Raw genomic sequence first — 24263 nt, 5'->3', positions numbered from 1 at the left:
AAGATTTCCTGCTTTTCCTGTCTTCAAAAACGAATTCCTGTCAGCTGATGACTTCTCCTGTAACCCCCAAGAAAGTAGCCGCTCAACTGCTGAGGTCTGAAGGATAAAATCCACCAGGCCTAAGACTAAAGCAGGAGCAGCCACTAAACACGTCCTCTCAGATGGGGTTTTGATGATGAAAGGCACAGAGTGACAGTTTAGAATGTTCATTGTTGTTCAGCATTGTCTTCTAGCCAATCAGAGCTGTCACTGTGAGGCTCCATCTTGCCTTGGGTCAGAACCAGGATTCTGAATCAGCAAGTTAAGGCCTAACCAACTATAATGGAAAACTTCCCACCCACACAAAGCTAATCTGAAAAAGATAAATAATGAAAAGGAAACTTGAATAAGAGAAGGAAACTGGCAGGTCTGCTGACTGTACGCAGAGCGCGGTGAAGACGGGGACGGCGAGGGAACTCCGAATCTGCACTGATCACGCTGAGCGCTTCTGACGACCCGTGGGGAATCCTGATGAAGTTGCACACACCTGCGGTGGAACGGAGAGGCCTGTGTGCTAAGGCTGGCTGCCGAAGGTGCTGGTTCTCTGAAGTGGGACGCGCATGGGGAACAAAGAGCAGGTCACAGGGAAGCGTCATGCTGATCATCAGCCAGGGAAAATGCTAAGCGCTGGGTGTGGCCCAGAGGGGGGTTTAAATACCCTGGGCTCACCCAGCACCACTAGACCACCAAGGACTCATGAAGAACAGGCTCATTAGGGGCCATGTTTAGTACAGTTGAACATCCACACCTGGGGGCCATTTTGGTAAAAGCAGCTGCCTGGGAATAGCGGTTCCAGCGCCACTCAGCTACCTTCTGAGACCAGCTGCCACCAAAATTACCGGGGGGAATCATGACAGGTGGGTGCTTGGGGGACAGGAACGCTGGGCCCAGCGCTTGTATTGTCGTCCCCCGCCCCCTCATTGTCGTTGTCATCGTCACCAATCTCCTCCGGGATGCTGTGGACGGAAGCAACGTCTTTCTCATCGGACGATGAAATGTCTGTGCCATGTAGCTCTTCCATTTCCCCCCCCACTTTCTTCGGGTCCTGAGGGGTAGGCCTTGGGCAGAGGTCCGGCATCCTCGTCTCTGGTGCCTTCTCCGCTGGCCTGGCCGAAGCCGCCCACCTGGGAGGAAGCTCCACTCTGGCCACCACCAGGGCCTGAGCCAAGAGGGCGGCCGCAAGCATCTCAATCGAATAGGACGTCTTGGCCTGGATCACCTGGGCCTTCGCCGGCAGGGCAGATCCCTTGTCCTGCCTGGCCTTCTCTGGCTTCTCTCTCAGCTTCCCAGGGGTAGGCGACTTCCTTCTCGACAAAGAACTGGAGCGATGGCTGGAGATCGAGGCAGATGGAGAGATTGAGCGCGCCCTGACCATCGCGGGGCCCGCTTGCGCGGGACCCCGACAGTAGCAGACTCGCAGTGCTTGGCCTTGTATTGGGCCTCCACAGGAGGAGCACCCTCAAAGGACTTAGAAGGCCGCTCAGGTTGGCTGGATCCTGACGAGACCTTGGTCTTGAGCTACGTCGCCAGACGGACGTGCCGGTCCTTCATCGTGCGCTTGGAGAAGCCACGGCAAATCTCACAATCTTCTACCTTGTGCGTTAGGTATGGACAATACAGGCACTGGGAATGCTTGTCGTCCGGGAAAACATTCCGCAATCCGCAGCTGTTGCAGAGCTTGAAGAGGAAAGCCCCGTCCTTCTCCTCCGACATGATCTGGCGTGATGTAGGCCTGATGGTCTTCTGGAAGCCTCCAAGAAGAAACACTCGATGAGTTAAGCACTTAAGGGGCTTTGAAAGTGCCAAAAAACGGGTCCACGTTAATTTGATGGATAAGCCATGGAGCACACAGGCTCCATTAAACAAAACAGAATTTTCATACTGAAAAAAGCATGGGAAAACACAGAAAGCTCGAAGAGCAAAACGTGAGGACTCCCAACACTTGAACATGCAGTAAAAATCTGAAGATGGCTGCCAGAGGAGGGGCTTAGGGAGAGGGCAGTCATTGGCTGGGTGCAGTATGACCCAGAGCTCAGTGATTGATTTTTAGGAGAAAGACAGTTTATAAACGAAAGTGAAACTGTTTTTTCTTTTACCGAGGTTTCCAAGCCTGATGACGGGGAATATTCATGAGCATGTGAATCCATGCCAGACCCCATGCTGGAGAAATGTATTATATGAGATCGGGATGGGACCTTCAGATTGCGTATGATGTTTTCAGATGGTACATTTGTTCCCTGCCAGATTTTCAGTTACCCAATAATACCATTGTACACGTGCAGCATTCAGATGTAAGCTGCCCTCCTTTCCCTGGGAATGTGAGACCATTGTGTGCTTACAATCATAGTTAAATCTGCACGTCAGGGATATTATTGTTGTCCTTTTTTAGCCCTGTCCAACTTCACATGACTAGTCTGCCTTTTAAGCCCAGTCTGGGTTGGGTCTGGGTTTGCTCTATCTGATTAACAGAGGCGCCAGTGCAGTTTATTGGCGAAAGAGATCACATTGAACTCTAATTGCCATCTTATTCAATTTAATATTATTAATAGATGACACTAAACAACCATCTTGTATGTAAAATGTGTCATTAATAGTGGTAAATGTCTGAGATGCTTGCCTCAGCTGTTTATTGGCTGCACATGCTCTAGAACTGCTTAGGCTAGTCCCTCTGTTGAATATGGTGCCTGATGCTGCAGCTATAATGACTGCTATTCTGCACTTTCTTGCGAGGCGATATTCAGGAAGTCTCTGCTTTTACATATTTTTCAATCTAGCATGCTTGATAGCTAAGACAATGAAAAATTCGACTGCCAAAGTAGCACCTTTATATTACTATTACATGTTACGGGTTTCCTTCAAACCCTAAATAAGCTTTAAAAAAAAGGAACAACTAGAAGGATGTGCACAGAGTAATGTGGTGCCAAAGCTCTACAAGAAGAAGAAATCCGGAATCATTTATAATTACTGTAGGATGAATTAGAAGGAAATGAGGGGAAACTGTCTTTCCCCTATTTAACACGACTGCAATATTTTTGGGACTCACTGGGTGCTCTAGATATCAAGAACTGACCTTTTCAGTTATTTCAATCTACAAGCATCTTGAGAACATTATGGGTGAAGAAGTTATTGAAATGTGGGATTCCTTACCCTTGATGTGTACTAGCATAAATATGTGCAGTTAGCACCTGGGTAAGTAGTGCCTGCAAAGCAGGCTAGGAATCCAGGCTTGCACCGACAGTTTAAGCTTGCATTCATTTCCAGTCTCTTGCACAAACCCCTCATGCCGCCATTCTTTTGACTGCAGCCCAACCAGCTTCCCTGTATCTTCCCACCCTCATTTCTTCTCCCTTCTCCAACTTTTACTATATACCAACATTAGTTACTTATCCACCATTATGTCGCCACTTTCCCACAATATCCACTCTAGCCACCCGTGACAGTTGCCATCAGCGCAGGAAAGTTATTTACTTTCTTTTCTATGAGTGGCAGCCATCTTGATTTTTTAGAAAGGGATTCGGCCTGCCTTAGGCATGACAATGATTCCCTTAAAATATATATATCAGTACCTCATAGGGAGTACAAGGGTGCTACCAATAGTGTTAATCAACACAATGCAGAGTGGCCATCTCTGTTAATGGCCCTAAGCCCTTGCTGTGTTCCTCGCTCCACATGGCTGAAGTGAGTTGGCTGTTACCACCTCAGTCCCCTCATTATCATTAATTAACACTACATTGTTTTATTAGACTAATTAGTTAATCACCACGTCAAAAAAGAGTTTGAAGATAAGCTTGAAAATGAAAACTACTTATATGAATATAAGAAACATGGAATATACTGTGTGGCACAATGAACTGTTGCTGTGGGAAGATATGAAGCTGAAGCTCAATTTATTTCAATGGGAAAGATGATTGCCAATTGTGAGAAACTTGAAGGTGTCTCCCTGACTAGTCCCTGGGATCTAACATCCAGGTGGCCAGGCCACGGCCATCGCTATTGGATCAAGTTCCTGGGGGTGGACCAGTGAGGGAGGATCACCTGGGTGAGGGGTCCTCGGGGAGTGGGAGCGGGACACTGACGGGTGAGACGCGGTATGCCCCTTCTTATAACACATTTTCCCATCCTACCATGCAGGATACTCAAACACTCTAACTCCCCCACGCCCCCTTTTCCATCACGAACACTTTTGCACAACACGAAAGACAACGGACTAACACCAGAGCCGTTTACCTGACATGTCCCAACACAAGGGTCAGGCAAAGTAAGGCAATTGACCAGAATCACACACACCTGATGGCCCTTTCCCACTCCGAGCAAGGCAGACGGCACGATGAAACAGCTATCCAAGCACGGCAGTTCCAGAGGAGGAAAAAGGCGACGAGAACAGAAAGGGTGACAAGGAAAGAAGCAACCTTGACCTTTCTGACCCAGACCCGCAAAGCCTCCCTGAAAGGAATTGTAAGCCGGCAGACAATAGCCAGCGTGTGTCGCAACAGATGTCAATGGTACATGGAGCACACATACACTGATAATCATGACAGGGAGAGGCGCTTACTACCGTGGTACCAGCCTTGACTCCAGAGACAAGGAAAGCCAAACAGTTCATCACAGCTGGTGAGTCGAGGAGAGAGCCGAAAAGAAACCGAAATGTGTTGAACGAAAGTTGCAAATGGCAAATTGAGGAAAGTTCAAAGAAGTGTTATTATCAAGGGAAAACCAGCTGCAGAGGGTTCGGGACCACGTGGGTGCTTATTCCCACATTTAGTGAAACTACAGATACCAGAAGACCTTGGGAGAGCAGGAAGGAAGAGGTCAAAGTGGTCATACAGGGGTCTCCCAAATCCCCTGTACAGTTGAAAGTCTTTGACCAACTCATATGTGGAAAGCTAAGAGAGAGGAATCCTGCACGGTGAGCCAGAAAAAAGAACTGTATGAATGGCAAGAGTGGACCCAACGGAGGGATGCAGATGAAAAGGGGTGAAGTCTGATTGCCAATGAACAGTGTGTTGACAAGAGTGAACCCGACAGAGGGATGTCCACAGTGAACTGTTTAAAAAGACATAAAAGCTTGTGAATGCCACAGGAGAAATTATTTTGGGAAGAAGCCGTAGTGAACCCGACGGAAGGAGGCTGCTATTCGAGAAGGGTCTGAGCCCGGAAGAGGGGCATCCAGGGGACAAAAAGCAGCACCTCATCGACAAATGAATGCAACTGAGAAATCTTTTTGAATACAAGCCAGAGTGAACCAGACGTAGGGAGGTTGATATTTGATAAGGGTCTGAACCCAGAAGAGGGGGATCCAGGGGTTAAAAGCCATCACCGAACGTGCAAGTTGAAAGGAACCTTTTATTTGTTATTTTTAATATGTCAGGTCCTCAGAGGCTAGAGACTTTTTTATAGAAAAGAGAATTCACCACCAAAGGTCCTGATAGCCGAAAACAGAACTGTCATCTCATACTGAGAAAGCTTGAGAGTGTGCTTAGCTCAGGAGTCCTGCCTTGTCCAATGCTCAGAACGTGGGGAAGTGAGACCCCTGGCTACCACATTCTGATTTATCATTTATGAACCTTCTTTCTTTCTTGTGAACACTATCCCACACTCTTTTTGGTATTAGTTGTAAGGACTGGCAATAGGTTTTTCTTAGTATAGGTCCTTTTATTTGATAAGACGCCACTAGGACTGCCTTATTATTATTTGCCTTATTATTTAATGGTCGTAGTTTGCTCTCATCTTAGATTTAGGTTTAGATTAGGCTTTTTTTCCACCCTGCACATACAGTTTAATGAACACCCTTGAACTGTGATCACTTGTGTCTGTCTTTACTGTTGCCGCCATGAGTTACTTACACAATGCTGAAAGTCACAAATATTTGTCAAGAATCAATGAACACATTGAGATAGTATTAACAGAAGAACTCATCTGTACTAATGAAGTTCTCAGCAAACATTCATGAAAATATGGAGGCAACTCAAAAAATATATTTGTTTTGATATATAAGGTCAAAATGTTGCCAAACTTGACTACAACATAACACATATTTCACAACTGCATCAATTTACAGGTGTAATATAACCTTTATCTGTTCTTATGAATTCTATCTGCTATACACTTATCAATATTTTTCATAACCTGTATCATATGCAATCTATGTATATGCAACTTCCTATTGATATTGTAAATTAAAAATTATAAAAAGTAAAACCGAGCATTCGTGTTGTCATAGTGTGATTCAAAGCAATCAATGTATTCTCCTTACTACTCTTTCATCTTATTATCACATCTGGTCTTTCGAACAATGTTCATTCAGTAAGCTTTAGGTTGGTCATTCCACCCACGGCCCCTTCATTGAAGAGTCCCCCAAAACTCCAATCTTGCTCACTTCTTTTCCCAATATGCACTTCTCCACTTCAAACTATTGTTATAATACGAGTATTGGCTAATTTTAGGTTTCATGCTACATCCCTCCTTCTAAGTGTTAAATCAATGGGTTTCGTTTCCCAAGTCATGGTCATCGTCTTCCAGTTGGTTCTATCCTAATGATTCTCAAACATTTATTTATTTTGTTTTTCTTGAATCAGTTTAACTATATAATTGTAACACCAGACTCATTCCATCTCAATTCTAGTGAAACTTCCTTTCTTATGTACTTTTCAGCCTGTTGCTTCTCATTCTCAATCACTATTATCAAATTGTGGCCAACTATGCATGCTCTTCACATTTTGGTGAACTTTATAACTGATCTGAGCGTCTGGCATCAAAATTCTTGTCTCTAATATTTGCATACTTTTTTTATCTTCAGAAAATTCTTAATAAGCAGAAATGCAAACTCTCATTGTTGTGTTGTGACCTCATGTGTGTGTGTGTCTGGTAAAGGAAGGAGATGTGTTGTGTTGTGACCTCATGTGTGTGTGTGTCTGGTAAAGGAAGGAGATGTGTTATGTAGTGATCTCCTGTGTCCTGCTGTCATGCTGTGAGTCTGTGATGTCAAATGGCGTGTTGCTGTGTAAATGATGGATTGTTGATCTGAGGGTTCCATACTGAGGCAGGCAGTTAGAGCTCCCCTGCCTGGGTGATGGGGCCAGTGCTGATTATAGTCCATACTCTCTAGTATTTATCTTTATGTAAATGTAATTTGAGCTTCCTGTAATAAACCTAAGATGTAACCAAGAAAGCCTGGAAGTCACTTTACAACATTGGCGACGAGGATGGGATAGATAAGAAGAACCTACATCTAAGAAAATAAATCAAGTTGGAGAATAAGCTGCGGGGGTGCAGAAGGTGAAGGAAGAGGACTGCCCGTGACATTCAAGTAAGACCCATCACCCAGGGGGACATAGAGGGAGGAAGAGGCTCCCTATAACAGGAGGGAAAATCTGGCAATTTGCTGGAAGGGAGAGCTATCCAGGGGCTGGAGTAGGAAGCAAGGAATCAAGGAAGCTGTTATGATGCTCTACACATTAGTGCAAAGAAGGCTATCCAAATAATAGCTGAGCCCATTAAAGCAGGGAAGAGGGCTACTCTCGTGTGGTTAAGCTGGCTAAAGTTGTCTGAGCTGGTTAAGGTGCTGCCTGCATGGAAAACGGAAGTGCAGGAGTGGTGACCCTCACGTATATATGGATGTTCCCAGCAGGAGTAGAAGTATGGCAGTGCAGTTGACATTTTCTAACCACAAGAGGAGGGTATCGGATGGACATGATACCGTCTATTCAGGTGCATGGTGACGTTACATGGAACATGGGCACCGTGATGAGCATTGTGTTTCAGCGCATCGTCATGATTTTCTGAGTAACGAATGACAGTTGGGTGAGCGGAGCACTCGAATGACCTGAGTCCAGAAGGAAATGGTGACGTCAGTGAATCTGCGAAGGGAGTTGGCGACCAGTTGGAATGTTTGCGAAAGGAATCCGCCGATGCTCCAGTGTGCTCGAATTCCGCCGGTGTTGCGTAGCACTGTGAGGACAGTAAGGGGAGGGCTTCAGAGTAAAGGACCCCTCGGCGTAATGCTGCATGCTCCAGAGACGTCTTCCATAGTACCAGGAAGTGAAGTTTTGTTGGTTTTGGGTTTCACTTCGGAGTTTGGAAGTGCTCTGAATTAAGCTACTGGGTGACCTGGTGTGCAGTTTCTCTTTGCGCACTGTTGGTGGTCACAAAGTTCGGTACAGCGATCCACAGGGATATTAAAGGATGAACTCCGTAAATGTAGCGGCCCTCAGCAGTCTATATTGCGTTGTGGGCGGAGGTGGCAGTGAAACGCTGGTTGGACATTCTTCTCATGTGCTGGAGCGGAACGAAGACTCATTCATGGGAAGTGAGGAACAGTCAGTAGTGCTGCCATGGCAGCACCTTACGGAAATATCCTTTTGGTTGTGATGAAGGGAGACATTAGGGTAGGGTGCTTGTTGGGTCATGGTTCTAAGTTTTGCAGATGCAACTTATTAATTCTAGGACTGGCTTAGTTTGTGTAGAAGCAGTGCATGTCTGTTTTGACTGTCAAAGCGTATCTGGAGTTTGGAGCATGGATGGTTTTGGGTATGGTGTGGATATAGTGTAAGTCTCTATCTCCTAGGTATTAGGAAAGCTTCTAACTTTCTTTTGAGGATTTTCAGCTTACGCCCACCGGAGTTGGCATGAACTAATAGCATTTTAAACATGAGCACCAATGATGGTGGGTTGATGTTGGGTGAGCTAGGCATGAGAGAAATCTAGCGATAACTAGTTGAGGATTTGCAACTTTTAGGTCCTGCAGAAGTGACATGGACTTTTAGTTTTGGTTTTGGGATGGATTTGTCGCATCTAATGTTTTTGGAGGTTATATTGTTTAAGCTTCATGAAAAGATATATGGTGTTTAAGAAATATGTAAATTCAAATGTAAAGAACAATGCATATTGTGTTATGTGATGTATGGTTGGGTTGGGTATGGTTGGGAGTGGTTGTAAGTGCCTTCAATCCTGGTTTTGGAAGGTGCTGACATACATGTTAGGAGCATGGATTGGCTGATGGTGAGTGTGCCTGGCCGATATGTTAGGAGTATGTCTTGGCTGATGGTGAGTGCGCCTAGCTGACATGTTTGACCTATCATATTCTGTAGATGGGTTGTAATCTCAGCATGGTTTTAAGTATGGTATGGGTACGTCTGTGGTAGGGGCATACATGGGTTAACAGTATACATGGGTTAATGGTGGTATTCCCACCGGTTTCTGTCGGGGTGTGACTGTGATGGCGGTCATGCAGGGTAAAACTACGTATGCTTGTGTACGGTGGTAGCGCCGCCATTTCAGTGAGGGTGTGACTGTTGTTAATAGTCATGCAGGGATAACAGCTATTATTACTGGGTGGTAGCGCCCCCAGTCAGTCGGAGTGTGACTGTGATGATGGTCATGCATGGTCTATAGCTATTATTGCTGGGTGGTAGCGCCCCCAGTCAGTCAGGGTGTGACTGTGCTAGTCATGCATGGTATAAAGAAGTATAATGAGTCGAAGTGTGTCCCGTGGTGTTTTGCATGTTGTGGATAAGTGTAAGGAGGGGAGGTGTGTTGTGTAGTGCTTGGTGTGTGTAGTGAGTTAACGTAAAGGGGGGGAGATGAGTTGTGTATGTCTTGCCTGGGTAAGCAGGAATGTTGTAATGTCATGTGGAGTGTTGATGTCTGAATGTTGGAATGTGTGAGTGAAGGTTCCAGCCCTGGTCAGTTGGTGAACCCCCTGCCTGGGTGATGGGCTGCCAGTGTCAATGTCCTACTTGTAACTTAAATGCAACTTAAATGACTGCCTGTAAAGATACCTGTGAAGCTGTTAATAAACCTGGCAAATTAACCTAAGAAGGCTGGGAGCTGCTTCATAATAATGGTGACGAGGATGGGATTCAAGTGTTGAAGTGTTGTTTTGAGGCAGGTCCATCAAAGTGCCATGTTGTGACTGTTTTGTGTATGTGTGTGTAGGTCTGGTAAAGGAAGGAGATGTGTTGTGTTGTGACCTCATGTGTGTGTGTGTCTGGTAAAGGAAGGAGGTGTGTTGTGTTGTGACCTCATGTGTGTGTGTGTCTGGTAAAGGAAGGAGATGTGCTATGTAGTGATCTCCTGTGTCCTGCTGTCATGCTGTGAGTCTGTGATGTCAAATGGAGTGTTGCTGTGTAAATGATGGATTGTTGATCTGAGGGTTCCATACTGAGGCAGGCAGTTAGAGCTCCCCTGCCTGGGTGATGGGGCCCGTGCTGATTATAGTCCATACTCTCTAGTATTTATCTTTATGTAAATGTAATTTGAGCTTCCTGTAACAAACCTCAGATGTAACCAAGAAAGCCTGGAAGTCACTTTACAACACTCTTAAAAGTGATTTCACAAAATAATGTAGAGGAAAAAAAAATTTCACAGTACCTGCTTTCAGTTTGTGAAGCCACAAGCCTGTGTAACAATACAAGAATATGTGCGCATGCATTAACATGATATGATATGGCATTTATAATACGCCTGTACACAAGTGTATTTAGGCGCGACAAGACGAGGAGGGGGAAACAACAATCTTAGTAGGGAAGAGGAAGGGGAGAAGTGTCGAGGAGGACGTGGGGAGAAGTGCAGGCAACTCAAGTGCAGCAAGTGGGTGGCTTTTAAGTGCAGAGCGGGGGGACTTTAGGATTGCAGATACAGGCAACAAGTGCTGGGGAGCCAGGTGGCAGTGCAAAAGGTAACTGGACATGCAGGAGTCTGGCCCCAAGTTCAGAGGGTAGCCAGGTGAACAGTGCGTGGAGCAGTCGGGACATCAGCAGAGGAGAGGAAGAGAGAAAGGACAAACATATAGAATCTCAAACAAAATTACTCTAGGGATTGTTTAGTAACCCATTTGTAAAAACGTCTTATGTTGAGACATGAAACATTTATTTTAATAATTTGCAAATGATTGATGAAAGCTGTATTTACAAATGATGAAGATGAAACATGATTTCCTGTACCTTGCGGATGTTGTTGCCTCAATCTCGCTGTGTGACAAAAACATGACAAATTACTTATTTAGGAGCATTGTCTACAAAGAGAGATTTTGCTTTATTCGCGTTACAATTATTATCATCACATGCTGAATACTGTGACAAACAGGCAATAAATATGTACATAATATTCCTATACACACATGCTAACATGTTGTTACTATGCCCTTGCTGTGCTTTCCCAAGGTACAAACACTAGTAGCTCATTACGATCAACTGCAACACATAAAGAACAGCCCTATTCTGCTGTCCACCCACAGTAAGACATGCTCAAACCAGAATATGGAGCAGTTCAACAAGAGTAACTTTACCAATTGGATCAGGGCTTTTTGAATTTCAAAGAAGAGTCTAATCATCATTTACAGAATCAACACTTTCATGATTTCTAACATCTGGTATTTTTTATTCTACTGTACCCTGTTTTGTTAGAATTTTTCGGTAAATGTTGTTTGCACTCTTAGTCCAAAATCATTTTTAGCAGAGTTCTTAGGCAGACATGAGGGTCCAGGTGTGATCATTCAGAACTATAACACAGAGTCCACTTCCTTTCACAGTCATTTTAATCTCAGGTGCATCTGCAAACATGAGACAGGCAACCAGCCAGCCTATCAACCATTCCCAAAATAATGAATGGAATGAATCCCTTCCCTGGATCTTAAAGGCAGGACCACTTCCCCCATCAACTCCTGTGTTGTCTGACTCTGCAGAATGGCGACCGGCTTGAGGATTAAGGTTAAGGGATTTGGCAGTGGCTTCATGATTTACTTTGTGCTGTAATCTCCGGCTGGAAGAGGAGTAATTTTGGCAGCGCTCATTTACCCCGGGCTCTGTGAGGTGGTGAGCCTCGTAGGAATTGCACTAATTGCAAAGTATCATGGAATGTGGGGGACTGTTCTCCATAGTTTCATCCCTGTTAGTGTCTCCTCCCAGGTGTGGAATTTTAGGTTGAATGTGTCAGATGCCTTCAGCCTGACGTTGTGAGAGACTGCTCACTTGGAAGTCAGGCAAGACACACTTGTGTATAGTTGCCATGGCAATAGGCACTAGGTGAGGCCTCCTCATGGAGTAAGTCAGTGTTATGATCCATGTGGGTATTTAATGCAGAGGGAGCCCTTGCGCTCCTATTTTGGGTCCATGAACTTCCTTCTCCTTCCATGTTTAAAGAGCAAGATATGCAGTACTGCATCTGCTCTGCAGCCTCTTCTCTTGATCAATGGGTTTCCACAAATTAGCTATATAGTGTCAATATAATGATGCAATCATTTCTTATGGAAGCCTTGGACCTATGTGTTTTTACTGCAGGGTAGAAATAGTGAAGAGGGCAGAGTATTTAGGTTAAGTGGTCCATTGCAACGCAGCTCAGAGCCACTGGATCACTGTAATGCTTTAAAGCAAAATGGTCCACCATCAGATAATCAGGATTGTTATTCTTAACTGTGCATAACTGAGTGGACCGTATGGGTCAATGCTCAAGCTTCCTTATACACAACCCAGAGCAAGAGTGCAGATTAACGGTGGGGGCTTCAGATATGCTTATAATGAACGTGCGTCAAGACAGGGCTGTCCTCTTGCTACCCTTTTGTTCACCACCATCATGCTATTTGAGATAGTGGCACAGTGACAGAAGCATGCTGGAACAGACTCAGGAAATTTGGGTTTTTATGTTTGCAGACAATGTATTGATATACACCAATAAACCGGCGGTTAATATAGCCTGAATTATTGAATCAGTGAATGTGTTTTGGTGATATCTCTGGTCTAAAAATTAACTGGATGTAATCAGAGCTGTTAACGCTTATGGTGAAAGGTGGCTGTGTGTGGACACTATGGGGATTCAAAGGGTGCTCTAGGGATGCACGATACTTGTGGATATGGGTAAGTACGGAGCCAGAGATCCTGTTGCAGAGTAACTATATGAAAGTGCTGTACTTACTAGAAAATAAAATTTAGAAAACAAAATTGAAAAATGGGTAAAACTGCCATTATCAATGACAGCCAAAATGCCACTGATCAAAATGACCATTCTAGTTCTCCAGTCACATTTTGTGGAATTAAGAACTGTGTTATCGACACGCTTAGGGATAGGAGGACAACTGAGGGTGCCCTGGGAGATTCTGACATTGCCCATAAAAAAAAGATCTTTTTGTTAGGGGTGTTTTCCTAACGTCCTACTAGTAGTAAGACCTTAGTAAGCTATCCCAGTGGTTTGTAGATCTCCAACTTTTAGTATCAGTCCGTATTAACTCAGGACCTTGGTAGAGTGGCAGAACAGTCAGCCTTACCTTAAGAAGAAGATGTGAGCTCTAGGTAAGTACACTGAACCTTAGCTAGACATACACATCAAAGAAACTCTTACACTTATAATTTATATAAAACTATATATTTATTATATATGCACTAGAATCACTTTAAATACTTTAGACGTTTACACTAGAACCCTTTGAAATACTTGATAATACACTTCAAAGGATACTTTCACTTTTGTGTTTGTTCGCAGTTACATTTGTAGCAACGTTAGAAAGGAAAAAGACAATGGGCCTCATTACGAGATTCAAGGTAATGGAAAAACGATGCAGGCAAGGGAATACCGGCAACGCTTACCGCTCCGGACCATTACGAGTAGAAATCCCGGTATCAGCGCCACCGCTGAGATTGTGCTCCTCCATACCGGCATGTGCGCGGGCACGCTCCCCTTCGGGCCGGCAATACCGGGATGCTGCTAACAGGAGAACATCACAAGTCACATGGACATGCACCTACCAGCATCTCGAAGGCGGTAATTAGGGATACTGCAATGACAGCATTACAGGCTTTGCAGATCACCCGCTAATAGCAATGTGCTGTGTTCCCAACTGACACAGGTGCACACAATCAGCACATGTGGAGGCTATGGAGTCTGGCCCAGCACAAAAGGAGCACACCCACACACCACACTCCTTCCCACACCAAAATGATCCCACTTGCAGTTGCGATATTGGGGCTGGAGGACATGCTTGCATTGCTACTCCATGAACAACAACTACAACAGGCACTACAGAGGAGACGCAGGAGGAGAAGGAGGGTGAGACAGGCCCAGTAAGTCCCACCAGTGCAGCCAGTGATACCACGCAGGCAGCCACCAATCCCTCGCATCAGAGCCAGTCCTTTCAACCTAACTCCTGTGCAGATCCACACCCTGTACTGCCTGGACCGGGACACCATCACCACCATTGTGGACATGATACACAATGACATTGTCAGCCTGATTGAAATCCGCACCGCCATCCCCCCTCTACTGAACGTAGTGTCTGTGCTCCACTTCCTGGCCACATGCACCTACCAGCACACAGTGGGGCAGTTGCATGGCATATCACAACTTTTTTTTTCATGCATGCTGAACCAAGTACTGGATGCCCTCCTGAAGCACGCAAGCAGCTACATATCCCTACCACGGACTGCCCAGGAGATCTTTGACACTAAAATTGGCTTCCATGCACTGGCAGGCATGCCAAATTGTATCGGTGCCCTCGGCTGCACCCATGTGGAATTGGTGGTCCCACATGCCATGGAGGTGGCGTACCGCAATCGTGAGCTATTCCTCTCCATCAATGTGCAGATGGTATGTGACTCCAGCAAGTTCATCACACATTGTTGTGCCCGATATCCGGATCAACTCATGATTCAATGGTCCTGCGGAACTCCACGATACCACGCTACATGGAGCGACATGCAGGACGACGTGCCTGGCTACTTGGTAAGTTGCATGACAGGCACATGGCTGTGTAATGGGGGAGGGATGCACACACCACCTGGGTGAGATTGGGGTGGTGACTGGACAATGCCCATACTGCAAAACACTGTGCCCCAAAACATCCCAACCTAAACATGACACCTAAACGTCATAGAAATGACGGATGCTGCACACCAATGCCAATATGCCAGACTTGCAACCAGCACACATCACTCGACAGGTCCACTGCACATCATCAGACCGTACCCTCTGTAACACAATGCAGCAACATGCTGTGAGTATGCACAATGTACATGACCGCAGCAAAGCACAAAACAGGGCATGCATCCATGACTGCGCACAAATCAATCCCACCAAGGGAATACACTGATTGTCACTGGCCCACCACCACAGTAGCGCTGCATGTCACCATGGGAATAATAACCCATGAATGACAAATCATGATGTAACTTGTGCCAGTGCTGCTAGTAAAAATAAATACGAATCACTCCACATCACCTATATGATTGCAAATACAGCGGTAGGCATCCACAGTACATGAGCATCAGCATGGAAGTAGACACCCTGCATCATCTGGACGACGCAGCCCACACCTGTAGACCATGGAACAGCACACATTTTGGCAAATAAACATGTGTGCAGACATCTAGGGACATGTGCTTGTGAACAACAAATATCTGGACACCCAATGGACAAAGCAGATGTCGGTCACACCATGGGTTGATCTCTCTAATGCTGAAGACATCGAAGCATCCATACGGAAATTGAAAACATCAAGAGCCCCGGGTCCTGACGGACTAACAAACATGGACTTAAAAATGTGTCCAGGTAAATGGGCGGAATTGAGCAGTAAGATATTCTCCGAATGCGGCAGAACGAATATGGTGCCTGAAACCTGGCTGCAAGCGGTGATAGTCCCTATTTATAAAAAGGGCCCGAGACACGAACCAGCGAGCTACAGACCGATTGCTCTGCTAGACATATTGGGCAACTTATACGCAAACTCGCCTGCTGGAGCATTTTCGTGTATAGGCAAAAGACAGTCAGTCCAAAGACCATCTCCAAACGGGCTACCAAAAACACGGATCCACCTCCATCAATCTAGTGGTACTGAACATCTTGAAAGCAAAAGTCAAAGAGGGCGCGCCAAAGGTGTATTTGGCCTTCGTGGACCTCTTAAAGGCGTTTGATAAGATAGACCGACCCAGTCTGTGGTCAAAGCTACAAGGGTGGAAGTGTCCATTGGAAATATTGGACCCCATAATAGCTCTCCACACGCATACAAAAATCAGAGTCAAGCTAAATCACCAGGGTGCCTTGTCAGAGGAGATAAGTGTGAACCGAGGAGTTAAGCAGGGCTGCCCCCCAGCGCCAGCTCTGTTTACAGCATTTCTTGGTGACTACCAACTCTCAGAATCCAAAAGTCGCTCTTTTCCGCCAAAAATAGGGATAATGGAGATTCCACGCCTACTGTTTGCAGAGGATGTCATCTTGATCGATCAAACGAAAGTGGGCCTTCAAAGAAAACTACGCAATCTGGAGTCCTATATTGTTGAAAATCATCTCGAACTGAATAAATCGAAGACAAAAATCATGATCTTTGAAAAAGTCCCCAGTAAAACAACGAACAAAATAGAACTGTTCCTCGAAAACACCAAAATTGAAATAGTTAACAGCTTCAAATACTTGGGGATGCAAATGGTTAGCTCCAGATCAGAAAAGAGTCTCCAAAACCAACTATGGGAAAAAGCGAAATGCCTGACTGCCCAAATAAGAGCAGTCGATCGGAAGTTCGGAAAATTCTCTCTGGTACCGGCAATAACATTCTATAAAGCCAAAGTTGTCCCGGCACTGACCTATGGCGTGGAGGCCTCTCTATACTTCCCGCGTAACACCTGGAGCAAACTTGAGGGCCATGTTTGGAAAACGGTACTAGGCCTACCGAAATCTACTGCCATGCCGGCTATCAGGAGAGAGTTGGGGTTGGTGTCCTTAGCGTCAATGGTAGATCAAAGTGCCATGCGCCTGTACAAAAGAATTATCATGTCAGACACCCTCCCCATCTTCAACATCATACGTGAGGAAACTGAAACAGGCAAATGCGAGGCCCTTAAAAACTGGGTCAAAGCCAGAAAGGATGACCTGGCAAAAATCGAAATGCAGCGAAAAAGACCTGAAAGAAAATCCTGATCGAATTAAAAGAAAAACTGAAGACTTAGGGCCTCATTACACGGATGGCGGTAAGGATTTACCGGTACCGGTAAAATACTGGTACCTGTAAATTCTTACCGCCTTACTACGAGGTCCCTTTGCGGGTTGGGGGATTTAACGCCTGCTTTTTGCAGGCGTTAAAAACCAACCCGCAAAGGGACCCAGGGAGCTAATTATGGTACCGCAATTTGCGGTACCGTAATTAGCGCCTTCCCCATTCCCATTGAGCCCTATGGGGCAAAAATGGGAATGGGGAAGGGCAATGGTGGAAGGGGGAATTACCGCCCCGCCAACCTTGGAACGGGGCAGTAATTCCCCTTTTCGCCAAGGCGGTGCCGGTATTTTACCGGCATGAACCATGGCGCTAATAGCGCCATGGTTCTCTGCCATCCGTGTAATGAGGCCCTTAGACTGGATTCTGACAATAGAGAAAGCAGTAGGGAACAAACTTTTAAAACACTTACCTCCAACATTCAATAAGGTGAAAAAACCACTGAAATACTGTGCCAAGTTTCCAAATAAGAAGCTGAGAAATTCGATCATGAGAGCAAGGTTAAACCTGATGCCAACCAGAGAAATCATAACAATCAGAGGAGCTGGTGCCGAGAAGCGATGTCGATTATGTAAAAAGGAATTATCCATCGAGACTTTGAAGCACCTTGTGATAGAATGTCCGAACACGAATGAAAACAGAAACACATACCTCCCTTCGCTGGCCGAAAACCTGTGGATATTCCAAAGAGATGAGTTATGGAATAGATTAATTTCTGGTGAGAACACCAGATGGACTCAAGCCTTGGCCAAACTGATAGAACTAGTGTTTGACCAGATCAACCAGCTACGGCCCGATGGTCGATCTGTACTAGATCAAGAAGCAGCTTAAATAAAAATCACACTGTGATCCTACAAGGAACTAGCCCACCGGCGAGTTAGATGACCTGGCCAGCTAGTAGAGGAGGTGTTCGAACATCCCTTTCTGAACTGCTTCTGTAGATAGGGAAGGTCTTTGACAAAACGTAGTTGTTACTGAGTAAAGTTCAAATAAATAAAATATATATATATATATATCTGCAGGCATGAGAGTGATAAGTACAGGTGGCATGGTAGAAATTGACTCACACATACTTCATTTTGCTCCCATGCAGGTGATCCTGGCTATCCTTTGAAGCAGTGGCTCCTCACCCCTGTTCGGAAACCGCAGAACAGGCACAAAGAGGACTACAATCGGACCCATACCCGTACCCGTGTGGTGATCGAGCAGACCTTTGGCCTGTTGGAGGCACAGTTTCGCTGCCTCAGCAGGTCAGGTGGGGCACTCATGTAGGGCATGAGAAGGTGGCCAAGATAATCATGGTATGTGCCATGCTGCACAACATGTGCATCCAACAGAACGTGCCTCTGCCGCCTGACATTGACCCGCAACCACCAGGTGAGGATGAAGATGAAGAATTAGGGGTTGCACATCAGCCAGGTGGCGATGCACATGAGGGACATGCTGTGCGCCAGTCTGTGATAGGCCAATATTTCCAACACACATGGATGCAGAGAGTGCCATGGATGTGGGACTCTGGCCACTGGGTGTGGGGGTACATGAACACTGTGCACTGTAAACCAATAAAACACCCATACACAATAAGCGATGTCCAGTCATGTGGTTTTGTGTACACAACGGGTGTATTAAACAGGTGATATATACAAAGTGCATTGGCCCTCCACCTCACACACACACCCCACAACTCCCCACACACCCCCTCCCCCTTCCCCACACACCCCTTCTACCCTGCCCCCTGCCCCCACAACTCCCGCTCACACCCCCCCTCACACCTCCTTCCCCCTCCCCACAACTCCCCACACACCCCCTACCCCCACCCCCCACAACTCCCCCACACATGGTGTGCAATCATAGTCATTCTATGCACTATGTGTCAATATAGGTCCGCACATGCAGGCTGCCCCTGCTACTGGCAGCCTCTGTCGGCCTCCGGGGGCTCCGGGGGCTGCATGTCAGAGCGCCACGTGGGTCATGAAGACCTACGCAGGGGGCTTGTTTGTGTTGAACTGTTGGGGCAGGACGCTGAGCCTCCAAGGCCTGGGCAATCCTGGCCAGGACCTGCGTCACTGCTGACAGTTCCTTGCAAATCCGCCTGGTACTTGACTCCATGGCCCCTGTCATGGCCGCAGTGTTTTCTCGTGTCTCCTGCCTTGTCAAGGCACCATCGGATACATACTGCTTGACGAGCCCTGTGAGCTCCTGCTGCCCCCCTCCATTTGGGCCATGCGCCACTCTCTGTCCCGGATGCCTGTTGAAGTGGATGGGACATCTGCAGAGGGGCCCAATACAGGTGTGTCCTCTGGGGGGCTCCAGGCCTCTTGGATTGCCTCTCCTCCTGACTGGTCCAGTGGGCTGCTATCTGGGGTGCTCAGTGGGATGTGCTGGGAGGTTTGCTCGGGGCTCGGTGTACGTACCACATCCATGGACAGGTTGTCGTCCTCAGGTAGACATTCCTCAGCCTGGCACTGTCCTTCGTCTCCACTCTGGGGCGATGTGGCAGCTGCCTCCCCTATGGAGCGGTTTGCAGCTGACAGGGTCCCGTCTGCCACTGCCTCAGGATCAGTGGATTCCACCTGTTTTCCTTCTGTTGGTTTTGCAGCAGTTCTTTGCCACCCCTGTGCCTTGGCATCTTGTGTTGGTATTGGCTTGGATGGCAGTTGTTGCTTGCCAGTGGCCTTTGATGTGGATGGCCTGGTGCCATCATCCCTGGCCCTGGCCTTTTTGGATGGTGTCCTGGCCTGTATCACTGTATCCTCACCATTGCTGCACGGCATCAGTGATGGTTGGACATGCATCATGCATACATTGGTATTAGTGCAGTTGTACGCATGTGATGATTTGCTAAATTGGAGTTGTGACATGCAGGTTGCTTGCTACATGGGGGGGTTATTCAGGCATACGTCAGGTTCTCACATGTGTAAGGTGGTGTATGCTGTGTGACATGCCTTTGTGTTGTGAACAGCGTGCAGTGTGACACATGCCGTTTGGCTGTTTGTGGGGTGTGTCTCAGGTATGGCATTGCCATGCTGCATGCATGTTGATGTGACAGTGCTGGGGATAGTTCTAGACTGGGATGTGTCCATGTGTGTGTGATGGCCCATGCATTGGCTTATGTCACTGTCACATTTGTGGCTCGTCATCATGCTTTGGATTCCAGTGGTTTGTGTGGACACTCACCTTCATCTGCCGATGATGGTACTCCACGCTCCATGTCTCTGACTCCCTCAGTGGCCTCGATGCCGATCATACTGGCACATGTTTCCTCCCATCTGGTGAACTTGATGAGGGAGTTGGCCCCGCCGCCTGTTGCCAGACCCTTGCTCCCATTGGCCGATAGGATGTTCAGCACACGGAGGTGTAGGTCATCCCACCTCTTTTTCACGTCTTTGATGGTGCGGGGGGTCGTGCCGACTGCACTGACCTTTCTGGCCACTTCCTCCCATATCTCCTTTTTTTTATCTGAGCAGGTCGCCTGAGGTCTGCTGTGAAGACCACATCACCATTCTGGGCCAGAGTGTCTGCCAACATATTCAATTCATCTTCCGAAAATCACACCTTACGCTGACGGAAGGTGTCATGATGCCTGCCCCCGGGAAGCCAGACCAGGCCCAGCAACCCTGGAAGCAGGCATCATGCCATTTGGAGCATGCCCAAAAACCCCAGTTAGGGGCTGTTTGGGTGCAGTCCTGGCGCCTATGGCGCCAGGCTCATAAGGATAAAGTCAGTCCTGGCGCCATGGGCGCCAGGCTCATTTCAGAAAACTTACCTAATGCAGACCATGCTGCATACTCCCCTGGTGCAGACCATGCTGCACGAAGCCACAAGCCAAATGGGGCTCAGGAGGGGCTATTTACCTAAGGGACTACTTTTTTCTCGGGTGGGGGCTGTGGAAGAATACTTAACTGGAACTTCTTCCTAGGCTATTTAAACCACGCCCGGACAGCCACACGTGCTTCCCGTTATTCTGCATTCAGCAGCGTAACGCTCACCGTGCCTCCAGCATCTTCCAGTCTTCAGCCACGCCCGCTTCAGTCCTGGACCACCTGGAAACGAAAAGAAAGAAGGAGAAGAGGTTCAAACTTGAAACCTTACCTGAATTCTTGATCCATCGTGCCGTCGATCTTGAAGAAGGAGTCATCGCACGCGCATCGTCACGCACCTCTCAGCGCCGCGCTGTACTCACCATCCAGTGCAGCTTTTCCTCACTCCATCGCAGACTCTGCATTTCCAAACCGCTCTCCGATATCTAAGGGGACAAGAAAAGCCAGGTGAGCACGGGAATGCAAAAGGGCAATACAAGCTACCCCCAAAGACTTACCGGATTACCACGGGGGGTACTCACCTCATCTCGGGTCGGCGCAGTTAACTCTGCATCACCACCGCACCCCGGCCCCTAAGGGGAAACCACTGGACATTACAAGCTACCCCCCAAAGACTTACCCGATTTACCGCAGTGGGAACTCACCTCATATCGGGTCGGCGCAGTTAACTCCGCATCATCGCCGTACCCCGGCCCCTAAGGGGAAAACCACTATAGACTTACCTGACTCTCACCAACTGCCCTTTGGACTCTTCGTGGTGGTTAAGTTGGCAACCTACAAGGAATCGGAAAGAGTGAAGATCAGACATTTGAACTCTTACAAACTATTGGATCCTAGAGTCAATACTGGAACTCACCAATTCCTCCACGCCAGTGAAGTAACTGGTCATCTACGCGCCCCTGCGCTCGATGCAGGATGGAGAGCCCACCTTTCTAAACCATCAGGTGAGAACAAGAGGGAACATCGGGAGTGGTCAGTGGGCAGACAATGGGAGTGGAAGGTGGGTTAACGCTCGAATTACGGGAGGTTAATTCCCTTTCTCCTTTGCAGAAAGATATTCATACGAGCCGACAAACGAAGTAAGTGGGGGTGTCCAGTCAGTCATCTCGGCTCTACGTGGCACCAGGCCGGTCCAGATCGACGTCCCCGTGGGAACCAGGTGAGCGTAACAGGAGGCACCTTTCTTGATGGCCTTAGGCATTGTGCTGGAGATGTAAGTGGTGGTTTGTGGATCCAGGACCTGTGTCTGGAGGATTGCAATGGATTGTGTTTTTGCCGGTGCCCGTTATTGCCGGTGCCCGTTATTTAGGGGTAGGCAAAGGCGGAGGAGGTGTCAGCGATTTGCATGATGTTGCTAACGGGGGTTTTAGGGTCATCAACGGCATGCCGGTACAGACATTACCAGCATGCCGCTACGCGCGTGCACGCATTGTAATCGGCCGCTGTTAGCAGCGTCAGAGCTACCAGGATGCGGTATTGCCTCCACGCCAGTAAGGTTTGGTTTTTACTGTGAATCTCGTAATGAGGCCCAATTTACCGGCAGCATTGTTTCTGGACCGGCATATTACAGGTCTACCTGCCAGAACCGCTGTGCCCGACAGATCTGACCCTGCCCGGCACAGTGGCCACGGTAGGCAGACCCGTCACGGAAGCACCTGGGAATGGGGATTAACTAAATTACCGGCGCCTGACTTCCCAGCCGCAAGACTTGGAATAGCCTGGTGGCACTGGGAAGTCAGGCATCAGTAATTTTTTTACAGGTCCAGCAGCAACCCGACGGTAGCACTGGTAGGGTTACCACCGGACCCATAATGAGCCCCAATGTTATCATATTATCAGTTATTAGGATCTATGTGATTTTACCGAACCGAAAATTTCGACTCCCAAAAGTCTGTTTTTTTTTCTTTCAATTTTCCGCAAATATATATGTGGGGGGAGGCCCTTTACATTTTTTATTCACTTTATCCCCCCCCCCACATATATATATATATATATGCAGAAAATTGGAGGTCAGACTTTTGGGGGTTGAACTTTTGGGAGTAGGTAATTTTGTACAATACCGGTTATTACGTACACCTGCGTTTTTTAACAGTACATATAGTAATACATTTTTACATGTATTCATGGTGGTTCCCTAACTGGGATGTACGAGGATCCAGTAGTTGGTAATCATATTCTAACCTCTCCATGGATGGAATCCGGGGTTAAAGTTTGAAGATATTGAGACCCTGATAAAAAATAGCAAAAATTCCAGAGCTCCAGTGCACAATAGGCTTACTAATAACATACTGAAATCGGACCCAGCTAGCTGGTATAAGATCCTATTGTTGTTATTTGGGAGTATTTTTGACTCAGGGCTTTTCCCTCTCTCATGGAGCACCATTAACACCATGACAATTTTTAAGAAAGGATCCAGATTAGACCCTAAGAACTATCACCCCATTTCCTTAATAGATGCAGACTGTAAGATATTTGCTTCTGCTCTATTGGGCCATTTGGAAGAGTCGGCTAGGTTGACTCAGAGACAAAGCCATTTTCAGACTGGCTTCCGTAAGGGACACTACGGATCTGAATGGCTTGGTGGTTAGGGCATTGCAAGAGTCGGCTTGGGGAAAGCCAAAGGGGTGTACTTATTTGGGCTCTATCAACCTCTGGATGGCCTTTGATAAAGTCTCAAGAAATAGAGTGTGGGGTAAATTAGCAAATTGGGGGCTGCTTGGCCGGCTATTGAAACTTCTGATTGGTCTAATTCACTCCACAGTGTGTTTTTAGATATATCATCAGTTATCTCAGCAGCACGGATCAGGCCCACCCTTAGGTCAATCAAAGAGCTACATTCAAATAGCAGGTGTCTAACCGCTTCGAGTTCACTTATCTCACATAGGCGACAGTCCCTATTCGTTCCGGAGGGCCGATGCCAGGCACCTTGAATTTCCCCAGATTTAGCTGTATTAAATTTTAATTGCAAGTAGTCCTATGTTAAATAGTTGCCCACAAATTGCTCAACATATGTGGGTGTTTCCCATCTGGAGGACATATACTTCACAAATAATTTGGCAGGTTTTTTGTGTGTAGGTTTACCATGGCTTGTTCATGGTGATGCCGAGCTAGTATAGACTTCATATTTTTCCGCATTCCCCAACCACTGGATCGGTACTGATCCTAACTTGGGAGGGATGGCGGAAGAATTTCCCAAGGCCTCACTCAGGTCGGCCAGGTATAAGTTAAATCACAAGGGGCCAGCCTGGATCCCTGTTTGAGGCACTTGGACATGGGTATCCATGCGGTAGTGCCGCTCTGGTTGACCAATCTGATTTTAACCCTAGTTTGGGAATATAATAGGGTGAGCATTTTTAATAGCCCCAGCGGAATGGAGTTTCTTTCCAGTTTGCACCACAGCCTAATGCGGTCCAACTTGTCAAACGCAGCGCTAAAAT

The 24263-nt window shown here is 46.9% G+C and overlaps 1 protein-coding gene across 1 annotated transcript in view; it reads right to left on the bottom strand.

Moving 5' to 3' along the window:
- Window positions 1-24263, bottom strand: part of LOC138467192 (osteocalcin 2-like) — a 267263-nt gene that overhangs the window by 210476 nt on the left and 32524 nt on the right. The window contains exons 3-4 of the mRNA XM_069607247.1: window positions 10980-11006; window positions 10408-10434 (exon numbers count right to left, since the gene is read on the bottom strand). Of these exons, the coding sequence (XP_069463348.1) occupies window positions 10408-10434; window positions 10980-11006 (54 nt within the window). The remainder of the gene's footprint in view (window positions 1-10407; window positions 10435-10979; window positions 11007-24263) is intronic.

The sequence above is a fragment of the Ambystoma mexicanum genome, chromosome 4q (assembly GCF_040938575.1).
Source record: "Ambystoma mexicanum isolate Mex_15411 chromosome 4q, UKY_AmexF1_1, whole genome shotgun sequence".
NCBI classification, from domain to species: domain Eukaryota; kingdom Metazoa; phylum Chordata; class Amphibia; order Caudata; family Ambystomatidae; genus Ambystoma; species Ambystoma mexicanum.
Note: the sequence above shows the minus strand (reverse complement) of the source record. Positions and strands in the feature narration are given on the sequence as shown.